General features: G+C 32.1%; 1 protein-coding gene across 13 annotated transcripts in view; it reads right to left on the bottom strand.

Moving 5' to 3' along the window:
• Nucleotides 1-22908, bottom strand: part of LOC126755508 (heterogeneous nuclear ribonucleoprotein L) — a 309695-nt gene that overhangs the window by 223560 nt on the left and 63227 nt on the right. The window contains exon 1 of one of the 13 annotated variants that reach the window (XM_050468138.1): nucleotides 9045-9790. The exons of the other annotated variants lie outside the window; for them this stretch is intronic. Within the exon in view, the coding sequence (XP_050324095.1) occupies nucleotides 9045-9101 (57 nt within the window). The 5' untranslated portion in view covers nucleotides 9102-9790. Of the gene's footprint in view, nucleotides 1-9044; nucleotides 9791-22908 lie in introns of those variants that run through there. 13 annotated transcript variants of the gene reach the window in all.

Genomic DNA, 22908 nt, shown 5'->3' with positions numbered 1-22908 from the left:
GAATGACACAACAAAACAAACCGCAGAACAACTACGGCGAAAAATGGTATGTAATTAAAAACAACACGTTAAAGCGCTTTGAAAATAGTTCAGCTTCATTGGCGACGCTAATGGGTGGAAAAATGTGAAAAGCGCAACAACGCGCTGCCATGTTATGTAGCCGCAGAGCATAAACCGAGAGCGATGCTGAGCAACCAAGTGTGGGCAGAGCGCGCGCATTTGTAGGGGGAGCAGCCATGCGACAGCTGCTTGTTGGCGGTTTACCACAAAAGCGACATTAGTCACATGTGCGCGCGTCCAGCAAAAACAAAAGCAAACACAAACGAAAAATGCTTGACTACACACACAGCCGTTTAAGCGCGGCGGCCACTATTAACCTTTAACCCCACACAATTTTACCGAATTTAAAAGTAAATAATGGTAGCGCGCATACCGCGGACGTTAATGTGTTAATCTCAAAGCGAATTCGCGCGCACGCCCGCACCATTAAGCGCAAATAAAGTAATGAGGTGAATATACAAACAAATGGCGAAAAAAGTTGTCGCCAGCTGATGGCGCGCACAACACACTTACACACACACACACGCGCGCACAGCATCACAGATTTTTACCTTCGCTTTCAGCAGCGCATACATAACCATCTAAAGCTTGAAAAAACAACAACGCGCTCTTCACTATTTGTGCTCGTTAAACAGTAGTCAGACGCCGCTTGCGTGGACAGACGGCGATTCCACGCGCTATGTGTCTGCGCTTTGGCTGTTGAGCATGAGCGCCAACGAGTGTACAACTGATAGGCTTAGTTGTTGGAGGTGTTGATGCGTTCAACGAAAAGGTCGTCGCCGTTACAGCCGCGAGCCGAGTACAAGCGAACCGATGAGTAGTGATGATGAGCGCGCGCGAGTCTTGCTTGCTTACTTGCTGGCTGCTACTTCCTCATTGAGTAATTTGACTGTGTAAATAGCGCGCTGAAAGCGTTGACTATTAAGCAAGCAGCGCCAGACGAAATGTCAGCTGATGCGTGCCCGTATGACCGCTGTGCAGGTTTGGCCTGCGCTAGTGCGATGGTACAATATTAAGTGCTTGACTTTTGAGCGCGAATTCGACTAGTTTTTTGGTTGTTATCAGCTGTCTCTTGCTGATCAGCTGATTTTTGCTTGAAATCTGACAGCTGTCACTTATCAGCTGTTGATAGTGGTCGCGAAAGGAATACATGGGACTAAATTTTCAATTTTCAAAAAAGCAAATTTGAGACTTTGTTTGCAGAATTGTGGTCTTTCGACAGGTATACTGGGTTCCAGGCTACCAAGGCATTCCAAAGAAACGAAGTTGCTGATGAGATCAACAAAAGTGTCAACCGTGTGGCTGCCGAATCAGTCACTTCAATTCCAGTAGAAGTGGAATGCTTCCTAGGCATCTGATCAGTATTATCTAGAACTCGTCTTACGATATCTGAATCTACATCTGATATTACTAAGTATCAGTAAGTCTATATATGGACCGGCAAGCGGCCATATAACCTAACCTAATCTTTCGTCTTTCGAAGTTGTGTGAAGATAGACTTATATAAAGATTGATATTAGACTTTTAAACAATTCTCCTAAGATGCCCCAGACCATTGATCTCCTGCAAGGGTTGTTTGAAGCATTGGACCCTAGAGGAATGCCTCAGATCTTGGAACACAAGCAACACTGGGCACACCAAAGTACCCAAAGTTTTTTTTGGATAGTGTTGATGGTGTACAGACCAAATTTTTTTTATTTCTGGACAAAAGGAAGCTTAGTAACATTGTGGTGGTCATCACTGGGCACATACCCTTAAGAGTACACACCTTCAGAAGATTGGAAAAGTGGATAATGGGACGCTGGAAAATTATCTGGCAAATGTCCAGTCTTCAGCCACATGAGACGGGACACATACCACAGCTCATAATGCTCCAACTTAAGAGACGTTGGCTAGCTGAGGTGGAAGAGAATCAGGTTTCTTAACAAATCTACTGAATTACTTAATAAGTCTTAGTGGGGGTCTTGTGACTAACAAAAAATAATAATATTGTCTTACACCCTGTGGTGCGGTTTCGGTTATCGATCGTTGTCATGTTCTCAGATCTTCCACTAAAGTATACCGGAACGGAACAGGGAACGGAATGGGTTTTCGGTCGTTGTCATTTTCTCTGATCTTTGTCGTTGAGTGGTTTCAGAAACTCGGACCAGTCAAGTATACCGGAATGGAACAGGGAACTCGTTGAGTGGAAAGCGGGTTTGAACTGCGGTAGAAAATCGGTTTACTTAAGAATAGGGTATAGGAATAGGAATAGGGAACGGAACCGGTTTGGGTCGTTGGTATGTCCTCTGATCTTCCTCGTTGAGTGGAAAGCGGGTTTGGACTGCGCTAGAAAATCGGTTCACTTAAGAGTACCGGAGCGGAACAGGGAACGGAACCGGTTTGGGTCGTTGGTATGTTCTCAGATCTTCCTCGTTGAGTGGAAAGCATCCGTTTAGGAAAAACAGACCACTAAAGTATAACGTAAAGCGTCTCAGTTTCATATCAGTCTGACGACTGTAAGACCTCGGCTTTCAAGAATATTTAGAAAACTAAGACAATAATTGATTGAAACCGAAAATCTTCATAATATTAAGTATAGGTTGTATCAGATCTATGCTGATGACATTATATGGCATTAAAAAATATTGGATCTCTTATAGACTTCTGTACTGAAAAAAAAAAAATTAAGAAAGGTTTGACTTTCCAATTATTAAAGTCCAAGACTTTAGTCCGCAAACGCCGGACAAAGGCAATCAGCAAGTCGCTAAGTCAACCACCACTTTCTTTCTCAACCACTCGTTACTATCTCCGCGATTTCATAACTTTCAACTTAATGTGAGTGTACATTAAGCATTTTACTATTGTTATACGACTTAACGGGCTACAGCTGCCGGTTTCAGACGCCCACAGTCAATTGTTTCAGTACTTGACGCTTTACTGTTTACCACATTTATCTTATTTGCTGCTCTTCGCTTTGCATACGCCGATTTGTTTTTGTTATTATTGTACGTTGATTATTTTTTGCACCAGCACCAGCATGTCTGATAACGCTTAACGCTGCGGCATATCACAAATATATCACGGTATATTATGGACTATTCTCAGCCAAACGCGCCGCGCGCATTGTTTGCCCAGTTGTTGGCTGCGAGTTGTTGGCCTACGACTTTTGATGGCATTTAAAAAGGTGTGAACGAACTGACACTTTTGTTGACGCTTGTCGGCGCGCGGCGTTGCGCGTCTGCCAGCAGTCAGCAGCCACTGTTAGCCACCTTGCACAGTCGCGGCTGGCGCTGCAGGCGGCGCGTTCAGCGTCACCGTTGTGGTCTCTCGGCAAATATGCCATAAAATTATGTTAATATACGAACGAATTGTAAATTAAAGCATTATCACAATGCAACCCTTCAACGCCGCGCGCACTTACTGCACTGCCGCCGCCGCCCCGCAATTTCACACTCACCTTGTCTTAAACATTTCTCGCCTATTTGCGAATATTACAATTGTACAATTGGCGTTGGTGGCTGAGTTGACACCGCGCGCCGCCGCTACCCACAAAGTTTATTGTGCGCTTGTGTTTGTGTGTGTGACTGTGTATATATGTATACATTGTGCATTTACACGCGAGAAAGTGTAAAAAAATGCGATTGCAGATAAATAAAAAAATATTTTTTAAGAGAAAAATTTAAATTTTATGGAAAAATGTGACAAGTCACGGATGCGCTGCAATTGCGCAAACAAAGCGCGGAAATGAAACGGCAAAACAACAACGACGCCCGCAATGAATGCAAATACTGGCTATAACGGCGCGCTATTGTAGCTTGGTAAAGCGCTGGCCAGTGCAGCGCGCTTAGCAAATGAGTTTAGTGACATTTGCCAATGAAGCGTTCGACATACCAAGCTAAACAATGCTTATAACTTTATACCGTTATTTTGGGAAAGAAAATACTTTTCTTTTGTTTATTGTTATGGTCACGAGTTTTAACAAAAATTGGGTTTGGAAAAGTTTAAAGGAGAAAAAAATTTATTCAATTTAAGATTAAGTTTTCAATTTTCTTTCAAATAGCACAGAAGCTTCTGGATCGCCATCGGCTTTCGTGGCCCTATTAGAAAGCTGATTGAGATGGCTGATTTAGTATTTTTAATTTAAACTTGTTTAAATCCCAATAGTTTTATTTTGTTATTATTATTCGTATTTTTCACAGATTTTAAAATTGAAAAAAAAAAAATTGTTATTAATATTATTTTATTTAGTTTCTGATGTTATAAATTTTTTTTTAAATTTAATTTTTTATTTATTAATTTTTGTTATATATTTTTTTACATTATTTTTAAGATTGTTTAAATTTTGTAGTGTTTTTTATTTTTTTAAGTTTTTTATTTTTTAGGCTGGTTTAGTATTTTTAATATTTTTAGTATTTTAGTTTAAATTTCAACAGCTTTATTTTGTTATTATTCATCGTATTTTTCACAGATTTTAAAATTAAAAAAAAAAAATTGTAATTAATATTTCTTATTTAATTTTTTTCAAATTTAATATTTTATTTTTTTTATATTTTTTTTATTTGTTTATATTTTTTTCTACTTTTTATATTTTTTAATTATTTATTTTGCTTAAAGCTTTTATTAATTTTTTATTTTCTTTAATTAATTTTTTATTTTTTTTTTTAATTTTTTTTTTTTTTTTTTTTTATTTTATTTTTTAAGCTTTTTATTTTGTTTTTAATTTTTTTTTTTTTTAAGTTTTTTAAAATTTTTTTTTATTTAAAATTTTTTTTTTTTTAATTTTTTTTTTTTTTTTTTTTTTTTTTTTTTATTTTTTTTTTAATTTTTTATTTTTTTAAGCTTTTTATTTTGTTTTTAATTTTTTTAAGTTTTTTAATTAATTTTTTTTTTTTTATTTACTAGTTTATTTTCTTTTATTTAAGCTTTTTTAACTTTTTTAGTTTTTATAATTTGTTTTATTTTTTTTTTAATGAGTTAATTTTTTTTAATTATTTATATTTTATCATTTTTCAAATTTTTCTATAATTAATTATTATTATTATTAACAATAATTTATTTATTTAATCAACTTTTTTTCAAATTTTTTAATGTTATGTTTTGATTGTTTTACTTTTTTTTAATAAATTAAAATACAACAAGTTGTTTACTTAATTTTTTTTTAATGTTTTTCAAACTTTGTTTCAGTATTTAAATTTTTTTATTTTTTTAAATTTTGTAGATTTTTTAATTACAGTAAAACCTCAACTTCTGGACACCCCCATAAACGGACAAAAATTGTCCAACCGTCAGTGCCTGATTGTTAGGTGTTTCACTCTATTTTCTTTTAATTTTTTGTCAATTATTTTAATTTTAATTTTTTTTTACTTTAATTTTCTTTTAATTTTCGTTTTTTTAGTTCTAAAATTTATTTTTTTGTCAATTTTAATTTGTATATCCTTCTTAATTACTTTTTTCGTAAGTTCATTATTTTAATATTAATTTAACGTTTTTAAATTTGTTTATTTTTTTACATTTTTTTTTTCATTTTTTAATGTTAAGTTTTTTTTTAATTTAATTTTTTTTTAATTTTTTGTAAGTTTTTTAATCTTAATTTGCATTTTTTTAATATTAGTTTTATTTTTTTAAATTGTTTTAAATATAATTATTTTAATTTTTAAATTTTTTAAGTTTTAATTTTATTTTTTTTTTAAGTTAATATTTTTAATTCATTTTTTTGTGTTTAATTATTATAATTTTCTTTTCAATTTTTTTTGCGTCTAATTTTTTTTTATTTTTTAAATTTTTTGTTCAATACCATTTTGCACTTTTTCTTAATAAATTTTAATTTTTACTTTTTTATATTTATTTTGAAATTTTTCGTAAATGTTTATGTTTTTTTATTTTAAAATTTTTTTTTTTAATTTTTTGTAAGTTTTAATTTTAATTTGCATTTTTCTAGTATTATTTTTTTTTAAATTGTTTTAAATATAATTTTTTTAATTTTGAAATTTTTTAAGTTTTAATTTTATTTTTTTTTAAGTTATTATTTTATTATTCATAATATTTTTTTGTTTAATTATTTTAATTTTATTTTCAATTTTTTTAGTGTCTAATTTTTTTTAATTTCTAAATTTTTTATTTAATGTCAATTTGCATTTTTGCTTAATTACTTTTAATTTATACTTTTTATTTTTATTTCGAAATTTTTCGTAAGTTCTAATCTTGATTTTTTTCTTAATTATTTTTTAATAAGTTTATTATTTGAATATTATTTTCATTTTTTTGTTAAATTTAATTAAAATAATTGAAATAATTTTTTCTTTTGTAATATTTTAATTTGTAATTTTTTTGGAAGTTTAATTGTACTTAGCAATTTTTTCTTAATTATTTTTTTCTTAAGTTTATTAATTTAATACTAATTTTACTTTGATTTTTGTATTTGACTTTGTTCTTAATTGTATTTACGTTTTATATATGAAATTTGTTTAAGTTTTTTATTTTACATTATTTTTTTATATTTCAATTTAATTTTTTATTTCATAACTTGAAAGATATTACTTTTTGTTGAAAAATATTCTTTAATATTTTAATTACGGAGTTAAAAACTTAAATTTTATATTTTATAATATTTTTTCCAGAAAGGTATATTTTTAAAGTTTCTGTAATTTTTACTTTTTATATAATATTTTAAATTTTTTTCTATTTCAAAATTTTTGTAATTAAATTTTTTTTAATTTTTATTTTTTAATTTATCTTAATTATTATTTTTCTTTAATATTTTTTTGTTGTTTTTGGAACCTTTCAAGTTTTTAATTTTAAATGTTTACATTAAATTACAATTATTTCTCATTTATACAATACTATTTTACAATATTTTCCTCATATAACTTTCTTATTATTTTATATCACAAAAAAGTGATAAATAAGTTTTCAAGCAAAAACTATCTAAATATTTTTTTTCCTTTACAAAGTAATTTTTTCATTAACCTAACTGCATTTCGAGTCTCACAGCAAAATCTACCAACAAAAATTCACCCAAATTAGAGCACATTAACAAACTGCATAATAATGAAAACTCGTTTCTTCGCAGTTCTTTGAAATGGCCACAGTTTGTACATACTTTTTTCACTCTTAATATACATATGTACATACATACATACATGTGTAGTAGAAAACAAAGCCAAAAAAAACTCAAAATCAACGCTCGCTCGCTTAAGCTGTGCTTTGCAAACTTCATTTTTGTTGTACTTGTGGTTGTTGCTATTGTTGTACGTTGTAGCTTTTTACTCATTGTTTGCATTGTTGCATGCGAGACGCACTGCCATTGACGCTGTTATTTGGCTTGCCGTTGCGCAAAAGTAGGTCAAATACATCCAGAAAAGGTAGAAGGCAATGAGTCGAAGAAAAATGGAAGCGAAAAACCAAAGAATATTCCAGCCAAAAAAGTTGTCTTGCCGAAATTGAAAAAATGAGCAATAAATAAGTGTGTGTAGGTATGTGTGTGTTAAGTGACGAATACTCATTGAAATGTGCATAAGTATGTTTGCATGCAGGAGAGTGTGTGAGCAATGAAGCAATAACACTACAAAGCAAACAACAACAATGCAACATCTAAAGTAGCGGCAGAGAAGATCAAGCAAAAGCCAGAAAGTGAAAGAAAAAAATTCCATTTGCTGTTTTACTGAAATAACATGGGCACACACACACACATGTATACAAATGAATTGCTTTGAAACGTCAGCCGAGCAGGAGGTGTGCCCGAGAGCGCAGCTTTGCGTGTTAAACACATTGCAATTTCATTTCTTTTTTGCCCGCATTTTGTTGTTGTGTTTTTTGGCATTTCTTGCGTTTGCACTTTCTACCCGCACGTTTTTGCACATTCTCTTTTGCTACGCAATTTCTTGCACATTTCAATTGCCCTCTAGTGTCTTTCACTGATTTTAAGTTTTTGATTTTTTTCGCTTTTTTTCATTCAACTTTTTGTTTTTTTTTATCTGAAATTTTGCATGCGTCCTTTCCTTGCCAATGAGCTGCTTGCTTGTCAGAACTGGCGATATCGTTTGACTATAGAATATAGCTGTCGTACAAACTGATCAATCAAAATCAAGTCCTTATATGGAAAACTTTTTTGTTTGACAAGATATCAACACGAAATTTGGCATGGTATATTGCCCAAAGCAACGCTATAATCTTAGAAGAAATTGTTCAAATCAGGCCACTATAGCATATAGCTGCCATACAAACTGAACGATCCAAAACGAGTTCTTGTATGGAAAACTTTTTTGCTAGACAAGTTATCAGCACGAAATTTGGCATGGATTATTGCTCAAAGCAAAGCTACAATCTCTGAAGAATTTGTTCAGATCGAGCCACTATAGCATATAGCTGTCATACAAAGTGATCGCTCCAAAACAAGTTCTTGTATGGGAAACTTTTTTACAAGAAAAGTTATCAACACGAAATTTGGCACGAATTATTATCCAAAGCAACTCTACAATCTCCGTACAAATTTTTCAGATCGGGCCACTATAGCATATAGCTGTCATACAAAGTGATCGCTCCAAAACAAGTTCTTGTATGGGAAACTTTTTTACAAGAAAAGTTATCAACACGAAATTTGGCTTGGATTATTATACGAAGCAAAGCTATAATCTACGAAGAAATTGTTCAGATCGGGCCACTATAACATATAGCTGCCATACAAACTGACTGATTAAGATCTATAAGAAAGGCAACTGTGAAGGGTATTATAGCTACGTTACAGTCGCTGTTAACGTTTTTTCTTGTTTTTTGATTTTTCATTCAATTTTTGTTTAATTTTATTTACCGTTATTTTACTGACTTGTCATTTATGTACATAATGTTATAAAATAATTAATTAATAATTATTTTCTTATGATCTTAAACCTTTATTTTTTATGTATATTTTTTTGTATTTCAAGATTTAAATATTTTTTTATAATTTAAATTTTTTAAATATTTCATATATTTTTTTTTAGATTTTTTCACCCCCTCATTCTTACATTTGGTGCCGTGCTATAGCCAAACCAAAACATTTCGCCGCTTTCCATTTGCTGCATGCTTGCTGTCTTCAAAGAAAAATTATATATTTTTTTATTTTTTTTTTATTTCCACTTCACTGTGTCAGTTGCACTCAAGAAACAGCCAGGGGCCAAAGTATCACAAGCACAAATTTTTTTTATATTTTTTCGTTGATTTTTCCCACTTTTTATTTTATTTAACTTTTTTTCTGAAATAAAACAAATATTTAATAAAAAGCTGTTTTCGACAAGTCACTTGCAGAGTTGTGAAAGAATACAAGCGCAAAAAGGGACGAAAGCAATGTGTAAATACAACAAAAACAATTACCACAAATGGCAACAAACGTCATTGGGGTACCGTTATATGCACGGTATTTGTATGCATTTCACGTAAATTGCAAAGGGGAAACGTTTGAGCGCCGAACTGAGGGCAAATATGCACACATACAAATGCAAAAATACATATGTACACGTTTGTTGGCTTTGTGGCTCATTTTGCTGTCCTCTCAAATCCTGTTTTCGACTTTACGATCGCCTGAGGGGGAGACTGCTCTGTTTGCATTTCGTTTTTTGGCAGAAAGTTCAATTGTAACAACAAAAAGTAAATAAAAGCAGCACAGAAGAGGTGAATTCGCAGAACTCCATGCGAGCAAACAACGGCGCTGAGTGTGCGGAGTGAAGATCAGTAGCGATCAGTGTTGTTAAGTGGAGATAAAAAAATTTTTTAAATATATAATATTATATAAAAGGAATTTCGCAATCTATTACTTTATATTTTTTCTTTGATATAATATCAACTAGATCGATCATAAAATTTTTCGAGGATCGTTAAATTTTTCCGAGCTCACTTCTAACGATCGCTTGTGATGATTAAGTTTTAAAGATCGTGACAAAAATTTATTTAAACCAAAATAGCAGGATTTTCGAAATCTATTACTTTATATACTTATTTATTAATATAATATCAACTCGATCTATACGAGGATCGTTGAGCTCACTTTCAACGATCACTTCTGATTAAGTTTTAAAATCCGTGAACACAAAAAACTCTTATATAAACAGTTCAATAACAATATTGAGACATTAACAAGTCAAAAAGTAAAACACACATGTCTTAAGTGAAGATCAGTTGCGATCAGTAGTGAGGATCAATTGCGATTGAATAGGTTTCTCTACTGCTCTACGTACTTCAAGCGTTTTGATAACTTTTCTGGATCAAGGCAGCATGGTAAATGTCACATTCAGGATTTGGAATGAAGATCAATTCATATTGGCCATGGGGGAAGAGATCAATTCATACTGATCGGAATAGTGCTTGTATGGAAAACTTTTTTATTTTAAAAGACATCTTCTCGAAATTTGGCATGGATTTTTGTCTAAAGCATCGTTTAAATCTACGAAGAAATTGTTCAGATCGGATCACTATAGCATATAGCTGCCATACAAACTGACCAATCAAAATCAAGTTCCTGTATGGAAAACTTTTTTATTTGAAGAGATATCTTCACGGAATTTGGCATGGATTACTTTCCAAGACATCGCTACAATCTACGAAGAAGTTATTCAGATCGGAGCACTATAACATATAGCTGCCATACACATTGAAAGATCAGAATAAAGTCCTTATATGAAAAACTTTTTTATTTGAAGGACTATCTTCACAAAATTTGACATACATTTTTGTCTAAGGCATCGCTTCAATCTACGAAGAAATTATTCAGATCGGATAACTATAGCATATAGCTGCCATACAAACTGACCGATCAAAATCAAGTTCTTTTAAGGAAAACTTTTTTATTTGAAGAGATAATTTCACGGAATTTGGCATGGATTACTTTCCAAGACATCGCTACAATCTACGAAAAAATTATTCAGATTGGAGCACTATAGCATATAGCTGTCATACAAACTGACCGATCAAAATCAAGTTCTTGTATGGAAAACTTTTTATATGAAGAGATATCTCCATTTGATAAGTTCATCAAGGCCGAATCAATCTCCAAACAAATGATTGATGCACCTGTGAAGAACTTCGATGCAGTCGAAGTTAACGTATTTTCTTAGTTTTTAAAAAGATTTTTTTTAAACACTATACAAATAAAACTCCGTTTCGAGAACTTTAAATCCACATCCAACTCTCTTCTCACTATAAAGGCCTACAGCTGCCATGGTCTACTACAGCTCTACTATCTTCCCACTACTTATTACGACATATGCTTTATCTCTCACCCATAAATAGATCATAAAAACTAATTCCAATTATCTACAAATTGTTACTAAACTCACTCATCATTCACACAAACTAGTTATTTATCACTCACACACACACATCATTGCTTCACGCGAAAACAAACAAGTTTGAACTTCAAGTATTGCAAATAAACAGAAAATTTGTTTACACACCAACTAGTTTCCCCCCTCCCACTAAGCAAAAAGAGTGAGCGTGTGAGCTGCCAGTTCATTTGCAATTCGCTTGAAAGTCATTGGAGAAGTGCTCTTGATTTACAAAAATATTTACACTAAAAGAAAGTACAGCAATTGCAGAATCGAAGCAGGCACAATGGTGACAGAAGTGGGCGGGGTGCTGGTGCCGATAAATTGTAGCTGTTATTATTGGCGAAAAAAGCTGCGCTGCGTTCAATGATCATTTATATTGCCTCTGCTTATGAGCGTTGCACTACGCGCGGTTGCTCTCGCTCTCTCTACGGTTTCTGTCGCTCTGCTGCTTCTCTCTTAATATGCACTGACTCAATGCAACTGCCAAATGCAATCGCCTTGAAGTTAAATTGCAATGATCACGATCACGATCGCATTGAGGATCATAGATTTTTTCGATTGGCGATCAATTTCAATGAATGTATTGTCAACGAGGTCACCGCTCCCTGTACTGCGCTTCTAACCACAAAAGTAATTATGCTTAGAAGCTCAAATTGAGGCGGTTAGATTATACATATATTTGTATATAGAAATAATTTTGTTGTTATTTGATTTGACAGTTTGACTTTGTTTTTTGCAATTTTTGTTTTTTTTTTTGTTAGAACCTGACCCCCGTAAGTTTGCAGAAGGAAACCTAGGAGATTCTATAAAGTATATATAGAACATTATAATCAAAATATTTGATAGAATAACTCTTATATACATATAAATGACCAGCGTGATCACCTGAGTCGATTTTACCCCAGCCGTCTGACTATCGGTATAAACCTCAGTTTTTGAGATATCGCTCTGAAATTCTGCATACAACCTTTTCTGTTCAAGAAGCTGCTCATTTGTCGAAAGCGCCGAAATCGGATCACTATAGCATATAGCTGCCATACAAACTGACCGATGAAAATCAGGTACTTGTATGGAAAACTTTTTTATTTGACGAGTTATCTTCATGAAATTTGGCACAGATTATTGTCTAAGGTACAGCAATAATCCACGAGGAAATTGTTCAGATCGGACCACCCTAGCATATAGCTGTCATACAAACTGACTGCTCAAAATCAAGTTCTTGTATGGAAAACTTTTTTATTTGAAGAGATATCTTCACGGAATTTGGCATGGATTACTTTCCAAGACATCGCTACAATCTACGAAGAAATTATTCAGATCGACCCACTATAGCATATAGCTGCCATACAAACTGAACGCTCAAAATCAAGCGCTTGTATAGAAAACTTTTTTATTTGACAAGATAATTGCACGAAATTTGGCATGGATTATTCTCTAAGGTAACGCCACCATCTGTGAACAAATTGTTCAGATCGGACTACTATATCACATAGCTGCTCTATAAACTAATCAATCAAATAGAAAATAAAGATATTTTTATACCCTTTTAAGCTATAAGAAAGGCACCTGTTTAGGATATTATTGCCTTCGGCGCAATTAAAGTAAACAATTTTTCTTCTTATTGTTGTTGTTGTGGTCGAAATTGCTATTACTGCGATTTACAAGTTTGTTTTTTCAACTTTCTTATTTTCCACCGAAAACCAGCAACTTTTGCCACAAAAGCACGTTCAAAGTTTTATATGTACGCGTGTGTATGTGTGTTAGTTTTGAAAAAAAGTCTGCTGTCAATTTGTTATGTATTTGTTATTGCATTTTTGCGGCATGTTGGTATGCGTTTTTTCATTACACTTGGATTTACTTGCGCTTCTATTGCTTTTCTTACTGTTTTCATTACACTTTCTGCTTGATTTTCGCTTGCTGTTGTTGTAGCTACATGTGATTTTTTTAAGCTCGGTTTTGTGGGTCAGCGAAATTCAATGCACATGCACACGGACACACGCACAGCAAAATCGGTTGCATACAAATTTATGCACGTACCCTTATATATGTATCTATAGGCATATATATACATACATATACATTGATATATGTATGTACATATATATAAAGATATTCTTTCGCACAAATGCTTTGCAAACGTAATAAAATCGCACGCACACATAACGGGCCTTAATGCAGCGCTGTGCAGGCGTGGCCGGACCCACAAATGGCACGCCAAGCAGCGCTAGAAAATAAGCCGCGATTGTGAAGACATAAAAAAAGTCATAAATTAAAAAAAAAAATCATAAATTTTTATAAATAAAAGTAAATTATAAGAAAGATTTTCCAGTAATATAAAAATAGGCGTGTCACTGTCCACTTTTGGGAGAAATCCCATACCTCAGGTGGTAGGCGAACATTTCGAATTAAAATAAAATTTTTACTGACATCCTTAAAAAATAGTTTGAATTTGAGCGAAATCGAATTACAACCACGCTTAGTTCCCATTTGTATGGTATTTCTTATCCTAATAAACGCTTTTCACTTTACAACACAATCATCTCATATAAAAAGGTACAGTAGGTCATATACATATGTATGTATATTCAAGCTCTTAGATACTTAATGTGAGCAGTTCCACACTTTTAGCTATCTACATATATTCCGAAAACATGAACCCATTTAAGGATTATTTTAAAAAGTATTCATAATTTGAGTGTTAATTGACTCAATTGTAATAAATTAAATGTTAATTGACTCAATTAAACTTTTGCTTAAAGTAACTATTTATGACTTTAAATTAGTAAGTTTTTCAATAATTAAAATAAATTAAATGTTAATTGACTCAATTAAGCTTTTTACGCACATTAGTTAATTTAGTAAGCTTTTTAATAATTAATATCAATTAAATGATATTTGACTCAATTATTTGAGAACTAAAATGTCTGTAGATTTTAATTTAGCGAGCTTTTCATTAATTATAATACATTGTATAAATATTTTAATGAGTCAATTGGCGTCTACCTAAATTGCTTATAAGCTAAATTATTCGTTTAAGACTTTGATTTAGTAAAAATAATTTCAATAAAAAAAAATAAATTAAATGCTAATTGACTCAATTATAATAAATGATGTGTTAATTGACTCAATTAAGTGGCTATAAGCAACTGCTGTTACTTTAACTCACCGCCGTAAAAATTAATTTAACAAGTTTTTCAATAATCCTCTTAAACTCGAGCGTTAATTGACTTAATTTCAGAAAATGTTAATTAACTTAATTAGGCGGCTATTCACAACGACTGAAATTAATGATTTTAAGCTCTAATTTAGTAACTTTTTTAATAATTAATATCAATTAAATGTTAATTGACTCAATTATTTGCGAGTTGACACGCCTATAGATCTTAATTCAGCTAGATTTTCATTAATTAAATTCTATGAATATTTAATTGTTAATTTTAATTAAGCATTTAAGACTTCAATTTAGTAAAAATTTTAAAACAAAAAATAAAATAGATGCTAATTGACTCAATTATAATAAATGATAAGTTGCCTGACTCAATTAACCGGCTAACTGAAACGCTTATAACTCAAATTATTTATGCTAGACTTTAATTTTGCCAGTCTCTCAATAATTGTAAAGAATGTTAAGCTCAAAAATGACTCAATTATTATAAATTAAATTTAAATTGACTCAATTTATTATGCTAGACTTTAATTTTGCCAGTCTCTCAATAATTGTAAAGCATGTTAAGCTCAAAAATTACTCAATTATTATAAATTAAATTTTAATTGACTCAATTTATTATGCTAGACTTTAATTTTGCTAACCCTACAATAGTTGTAATGGAAATTTATTTCAAAATTTACTCAATTGTAATAAATTAATTATTAATTGACTCAATTAGTGCTGTCAGATATTATATAAATTATAATTACAAGTCAGCAAGAACCCGTTTTTCGGAATTTTAATTAATTTAATTTTTTTTCAAGATTAGTTTTTAAAAAATAAATACAAATAATATATATTTACAGAATTCATTATACATATGTACTTTATTAATCGGTGATTCAGTTTGAAATATTTTTAATGGCCTGGATGCTGAAGCCGATCTCCAGGAGTATCTCCGAAAACAGGTGTCTGGCGGGGAACATGATTAATTAATGTGCTTAAATCACCTCAAATCCAAAAGCAAAATACATAAATTTATTACTATACGGATGATGAATAGAGGTTACCAGTATAGAGGTTACCAGTCAAAATTTTGTTTTTTTTTTACTAAATAACGGCTTCTCAGAAAAAAAAATCGATTCAAAATTTTGCACACATCCCTTTCTCATAAAGAAACTTTTCATTTGTCGGAATGGTCAACATAGGACCATTATAACATATGGCTGCCATACAAACTGAACGATCAGAATCAGGTGCTTGTATGGAAAACTTTTTTATTTGAGGAGTTATCTTCTACAAATTTGGCATGAACTATTGTCTAAAGCAATGATGCAATATCCGAAGAAATTATGTATATCGGATCACTATAGCATATAGCTGCCATATGAACTGAACGATCAGAATCAGGTGCTTGTATGGAAAACTTTTGCATTTGAGGAGATATCGTCACCAAATTTGGCGTAGGTTATTATCCAAGACATGGTTACAATCTCAGAAGAAATTGTTCAGATCGATTAACTATAGCATATAGCTGCCATACAAACCGAACGATCGAAATCAGGTGCTTGTATGGGAAATTCTTTTATTTGCGGAGATTTCCTCACCAAATTTGGTGTGGGTTATTATCCAAGGCATTACTGTAATCTCAGAAGAAATTGTTCAGATCGATTCACTATAGCATATAGCTGTCATATAAACCGAGTAATCGAAATCAAGTGCTTGTATGGAAAACTTTTTCATTTGAAAACATATCTTCACGAAAATCGGCATAAAGTATTATTGAAGACAAGGCTATATTTAACATAATACTGTAATTTCTGTGATTTTGTTATATACAATTTATCAGACTTTATTTATTTGCTTTTATTTATTGATTTATTTGTCATTTGCATTACATTCGCTGCTCAGTTTTATTTTTAGCTAATTTCCATTATAAATGCTCTTATTAAAAACTGATTTAATTGGCTTATTGACTATCAATTTTCTATTTTACAATACAAGCTTGGCCGTTGCAGGCGACGTACGGCAATTACGAGTGTCAAGCAGCTGGTTTGGCTGGTTTGGCGCGCAACAGCAACAAACGACAACAACAACAAAACACTCTCACTTATTTTGCGCATATTTTTCTATAGTTTAGCAGCGATTCGCTGCTATACCTGTTGGTTGCATATTTCGCCATTAAACCATAACTTTTTTCACCTCCGCTCCCCCGCCACCGATTTGTGTATGCCATTATTGCAGTTGGCTTTTGCTATCACTGCTAGCCGATCGCGTCAGCTAAAAACATACCGCCGACATAGACGCGAGTGCAGTGAAGAACACGCTTCGAATGCAACAACAGCAAAACAGTTGGTGGAAAAAACGTGAAATACGTTGAAAAGTTCAGAACAAAACGGCTTAACGGATGCGGCAACGCAGGCGGTGCGGGGAAAATAAAGCGCAAAAGCAAAGACCAAAACGCTGGCAAAACCAGTCAGCGCGCCGTTTCGAATGCACTTCGATTGTGCACTTTTAACGGGCACTGTGTGTGTGCGCGCTGCAGTTCTGGATTCGGTGCACTTTATTGCTGTTGTTGTTGTGCGGTTTGTTGTTGCAGTTGCAGCAGTCTCGACCAAAGTAGCACCACTGAAGGTGAACCAGAACATCAAAAAGATTTGTTTTACTTATTTCAGCCGTATTTGTGGTTGCTGCTGCTGTTGTTGTGCATGTATTGCAATGCACTTTTTCTGCTGTGTTTGCTGTTGTTGCTATTGTTGTTTGCATGCACATGCATTGCCGCTTTTTCCAATGAAATGCGCGCACAGCTTTAGAGAAACAGGTTTACGCCGCGCCGCGCCGCGCAACACAACAGCCAAGCGTCTAGCGAGCGACCAAGCCGGCAAATGGACAGGCAAGGCAGCCCAGCGAAAAGAGCGGTGAGCAGTCGAGCGAGTCGCCAAAGACGCAAAAGGATTTTGATTTGACTTTTGTGCCAAATCGCGATTTGTAAATGCATGCACGCGGCGAGCAGGCTTTAAATGAGAATTTTATTTACATATTTCATAGAAACGCATACATACATATATATGTATGTACAAACCTACATGTATACAACACAAGTAAATTCGCAAATTAGTCTTTTGGTTTATGAGATATCGCTCTGAAATTTTGCACACGTACTTTTCTCCTTAATAAACTACTCATTTGCCGGAATCGTCGATATAGAACCGCTATAGCATATAGCTGCCATACAAACTGAACGATCGGAATCAGGTGCTTGTATGGTACATTTTTTTATTTGAGGAGATATCGTCACCAAATTTGGCGTGGGTTATTATACATGAAATCGGCGCAATCTCCAAAGAAATTTTTCAGATCGGACCACTATAGCATATAGCTGCCATACAAATTGATAGAGGAAAATTAGGTTCTTGTATGGAAAACTTTTTTAATTGAAAAGTTATCTTCACAAAATTTGGCATAAAATATTACCCAAGGCAATACTATAACCTACGAAGAAATTTTTCAGATCGGACCACTGTAGCATATGGCTGTCATACAAACTAGATCGTTGAAAACTCGGTTCTTGTATGGAAGGCTTTTTTAATTGAAAAGCTATCTTCACAAAATTTGGCATAAAATATTACCCAAGGCCACACGATAATCTGCGAAGAAATTGTTCAGATCGGACCACTATAGCATATGGCTGCCATACAAACTGATCGTTGAAAATTAGGTTCTTGTATGGAAAACTTTTTAATTGAAAAGTTATCTTCACAAAATTTGGCATAAAATATTACCCAAGGCCACACTTTAATCTTCGAAGATATTGCTCAGATCGGATCACTATAGCATATGGCTGCCATACAAACTGATCGTTGGAAATTAGGTTTTTGTATGGAAAACTTTTTTAATTGAAAAGTTATCTTCACGAAACTTGGCATAAAATATTACCCAAGGCAACACTATAATCTCCGAAGAAATTTTTCAGATCGGACCACTATAGCATATGGCTGCCATACAAACTGATCGTTGAAAATTAGGTTCTTGTATGGAAAACTTTTTTAATTGAAAAGTTATCTTTACAAAATTTGGCATAAAATATTACAAAAGGCAACACTATAATCTCCGAAGAAATTTTTCAGATCGGATCACTATAGCATATAGCTGTCATACAAACTGGTCGTTGAAAATTAGGTTGTCATATGGAAAACTTTTTTAATTGAAAAGTTATCTTCCCAAAATTTGGCATAAAATATTACCCAAGGCAATACTATAACCTACGAAGAAATTTTTCAGATCGGAGCACTATAGCATATAGCTGCCATACAAACTGATAGTTGAAAATTAGGTTCTTGTATGGAAAACTTTTTTAATTGAAAAGTTATCTTCACAAAATTTGGCATAAAATATTACCCAAGGCAATACTATAATCTACGAAGAAATTTTTCAAATCGGACTACTATAGCATATGGCTGCCATACAAACTGGTCGTTGAAAATTAGGTTCTTGTATGGAAAACTTTTTTATTTGAAAAGTTATCTTCGCAAAATTTGGCATAAAATATTACCCAAGGCCACACTATAATCTGCGAAGAAATTGTTCAGATCGGACCACTATAGCATATGGCTGCCATACAAACTGATCGTTGAAAATTAGGTGCTTGTATGGAAAACTTCTTTATTTGACAAGTTATCTTCACAAAATTTGGCATAAAATATTACCCAAGGCCATACTATAATATCTGAAGAAATTGTTCAGATCGGACCACTATAGCATATGGCTGCCATACAAACTGATCGTTGAAAATTAGGTTTTTGTATGGAAAGCTTTTGTATTTGACAAGATATCTTTACGAAATTCTTTATGTATATATATACATATCTATGTATCTGTAAAACTATATACATATGTATATATGTATATATATGTATGTATGTATATCTAGTATCTACTAAATTTTTCCTAGCACTACTATTCAGTCTAATCCGCTTGAAGCCCCCAACCGCGTTTAGTTGCTCTAAATGACTTTTGCAACAACAACAGCAAGTAATTTATAAACAAATATACATTAGTACATACATATCCATACATATGTACATAAATAAATAATGCCACAATTTAAATAAATAGAAATATCGAGCGCTATAAAAGCCAGTAGCGGCAGCACGTTTATCCACATACCTTTAGTCAAGGGTATGCTTTCTTACCTACAAACATACATACATACATACTTATATAACACAGATACATACTGCCATATGTATTGCTCTTTATTTATTTATTTTAATTTTATTGTTATTGTTGTTAGTGTTATATTGCGCTGCTATTGTTAGTGCAGTTGCTTTTGCTTCAGCTAAGCATTGGCATGTGTGCAGCGTGGTTTAGCGCATAAAAAAATTCTGCTGATACGACGCTTTCATGCACGCTAAAACCCGTTAGTGTCTCGACACAGCACCAATACATACAACAACAATACCATTGTTGTAGATATGTGTGCGTGCTATGTGTATTTATTATGCACATAAATACATATGTATGTGTTGTTTTGCATATATGTATGCATGTATGTGTGCATGCACGCTGAAACCCGTTAGTGTCTCGTTAATGCGGCGGCTATGACATTTTCCAACTTGACGCTTTTTCGCATTACAACAGTTAGTTAATGGTACAACAACAACAACAATCACCACACCACATTAGCTCTCGCCTAGAGGCGCTTTTAGTTCACTTCGCGCTTTGCATGTTTATAATTTATTTAATAAACAAGCGCAATATCTATAATAATGATGTTTTGTTGTTGTTGTAGCTCTGTTGGACTTTTCACTTTCATTGCGTGTTTCGGAAAATTTTCGAAAGTGCTGTTGCAATGACGTCGTGGATTACATACATAAGTACATATGCCATACTACAAAAGTATGTATGTATGCAATCTACTATATATGTATGTATGTATGTACATACATTTGTACCAGTTCTGTCTGTCTAGTATTTTGGACTTTTTTTTTTTTTTTGAGTAGTCGGCGTTCTAAGAAACTGTAAACTAAAATTGATCAATTAAATGGTGTGGGTTTTCTATTTAGAACTGTATTATTTAAAACTTTTCGTTAAAAAAAAAAAATAATTTCTTCTAGCTGGCAACTCCAAATACTATTTTTTATGAAAAAAAAATTCGAAAGGTAACCAGAAGGTAAAACGAAGTTATTACTAACTAAATTTTCACTTTATGCAGTCATTTTTTTTTGAAAATAAGTGGCAACTCCAGTTCAAATATTTTTTAAAACTATTTCAAATAGTTTTGGTCTACTAAACCCAAACTAAACATTGAATGAATTAAAACTTTTTATTCAAAATAAGGTGGCAACGCTTTCTAAGTTTCTGCATATTGCGCTACTTATTGTTATTTTTTATTCTGAAGTTTTTTCCAACTGTTAAACTTGAGTATGTTAGTTAAATTTAAAAGGTTATAATGAAAATTATACCAAAATAGGGTGGCAACACTGGTTTAAATATTTATAACAGAATCCAACTGTATATACATTGAATTGACATTTTTGGTTATAAAAAAGGTGGCAACCCTTTCAAAATTATAAAAATGTGGCAACTCTTTTTTTTAATAATTTCTAAAATTATTTAAAATATTTCTTGAGTACGTATATAACCCACGTAAAGATTGAAATTTTTAATTGAAGATAAAGTGGCAATCCTTTTTAATTTTTTTCATATTACCTTATTAGTTAATATTTTTCATAGGTTATTTTACTTTTTCAACCGGTTAACCTGAGTATTTTACCTCTAGCTACATTAAAAAGTATATCTAGGGAATAGCTGGCAAACTCTTTTTTAAATGTTTTTTTTCTACAGCTATTTAAAAATATTTCTATACTATAATCCAACTAAAAATTTAATGAATATATCCTTTTAGTTATAAATAAGGTGGCAACCCTTTCAAAATTTCTGCATAATTAGGGTAGTAGTTATTATTTTTCTTAGTAATTTTTACTCAAACTGGTCAACTAAAAAAATTGAAGTAATTTTTTAGGCTATGTAAAAAAATATTTTAGAAAGCGGTGGCAACTCTTTTTTTACATTTGCTAAAATTATTGAAAATATTTGCTGTACAAATTTATGCATAACCCAGCTGAATATTGATTTAAGTTTTTAATTGAAAATATGGTGGCAACCCTTTCTAAATTATTCATATTGCTCTATTAATTATGTTGCAGTTTATTTTCATTTTGCTACCGGTTAACCGAGTATTTTACGTATTTTAGCTACATTTTTAAAGATGCAAAAATTAAATAAAATAGAGATGGCAACTCTTTTTATATTGCTTAAAATTTTTTAAAATATTTATATTATAATATTTAAAATATTTAGACATACATACATATATGAATGTTTAACCCACCTGAATATTCACCGGATTTAAATTTATAATCGAAAATAGGTTGGCAACCCTTGTAAAAATTCTCATATTGCTCTATTAGTTATTATTTTTTACAGTTTATTTTAATTTTTTGCAACCGGTGAAACGACTATTTTAGCTAAATTTTTAAAGATAAAAATTATATTAAAAAATAGGTGGTAACTCTTTTTTTGTATTTGCCAAAAATATTTAAAAATATTGTTTTCATATATAAATCTACCAAAAAAGCCAACATGTATCAGCAACTTTATGGGATTGTAACCATTAAAGCCCATCTGTCAAGTGTTTCGGGGCATTTTGAAAGCTTTCTTTGGTAAAAATTTTGTTTCCAATAAGGATTGTGCTAGAATGATTATTATTTCTTCTAATTATTTTCTTATTTCCACCACTGACATGTTCCAATATTTCTATAAAAATTTCTACTTCCTCCAAAACCTTTGACTTGCAACAACTCTTGAGCGCCACTAAATCAACTTTGTACTTTTCCACATCGACCACATAGCAACCACTGTGTGTGGCGTCATCAAACGCCGACGAAATGCCGAAACGTTTACAGAAAAACAAACAAATTATAAACAAAAACAAAAATGCTGTTGAAAAGCACAAAAAAAAAAACAATGAAATTCGTATGAAATGCTTTTATAGGCTTTTAAGTGCAGAAATACCACAAAATTGCGCCACATATCAAATTGGAATTAACCAAAATCAACAGCAAATCCATTAAATCCACAGAGCTTAGAAGATATGTAGAAGCATAATAGCCCCCTATCTAAAAAAAATTAACTCGAATTGGTAATTAAAAACACACTTGTTTTATGCTAGAAGTAGGCACCAGATGAGCCAGCGGAGCAGATGTGCTTTGTTTCAAAAAAATTATTTATTTTTAGTTTTTGTTTTATTTTTGTGATTTTAGAACACGCAACTTTCGAGGGAAGACAGGTGTATGTGTCAGTATATATGAGTGCTATGAAAAAATTGTATTAAAAAGCATTTACAAATAAAACACTTTT

Source organism: Bactrocera neohumeralis, chromosome 4, assembly GCF_024586455.1.
Source record: "Bactrocera neohumeralis isolate Rockhampton chromosome 4, APGP_CSIRO_Bneo_wtdbg2-racon-allhic-juicebox.fasta_v2, whole genome shotgun sequence".
NCBI lineage: Eukaryota > Metazoa > Arthropoda > Insecta > Diptera > Tephritidae > Bactrocera > Bactrocera neohumeralis.
This window is presented reverse-complemented; position numbering and strand designations above follow the sequence as displayed.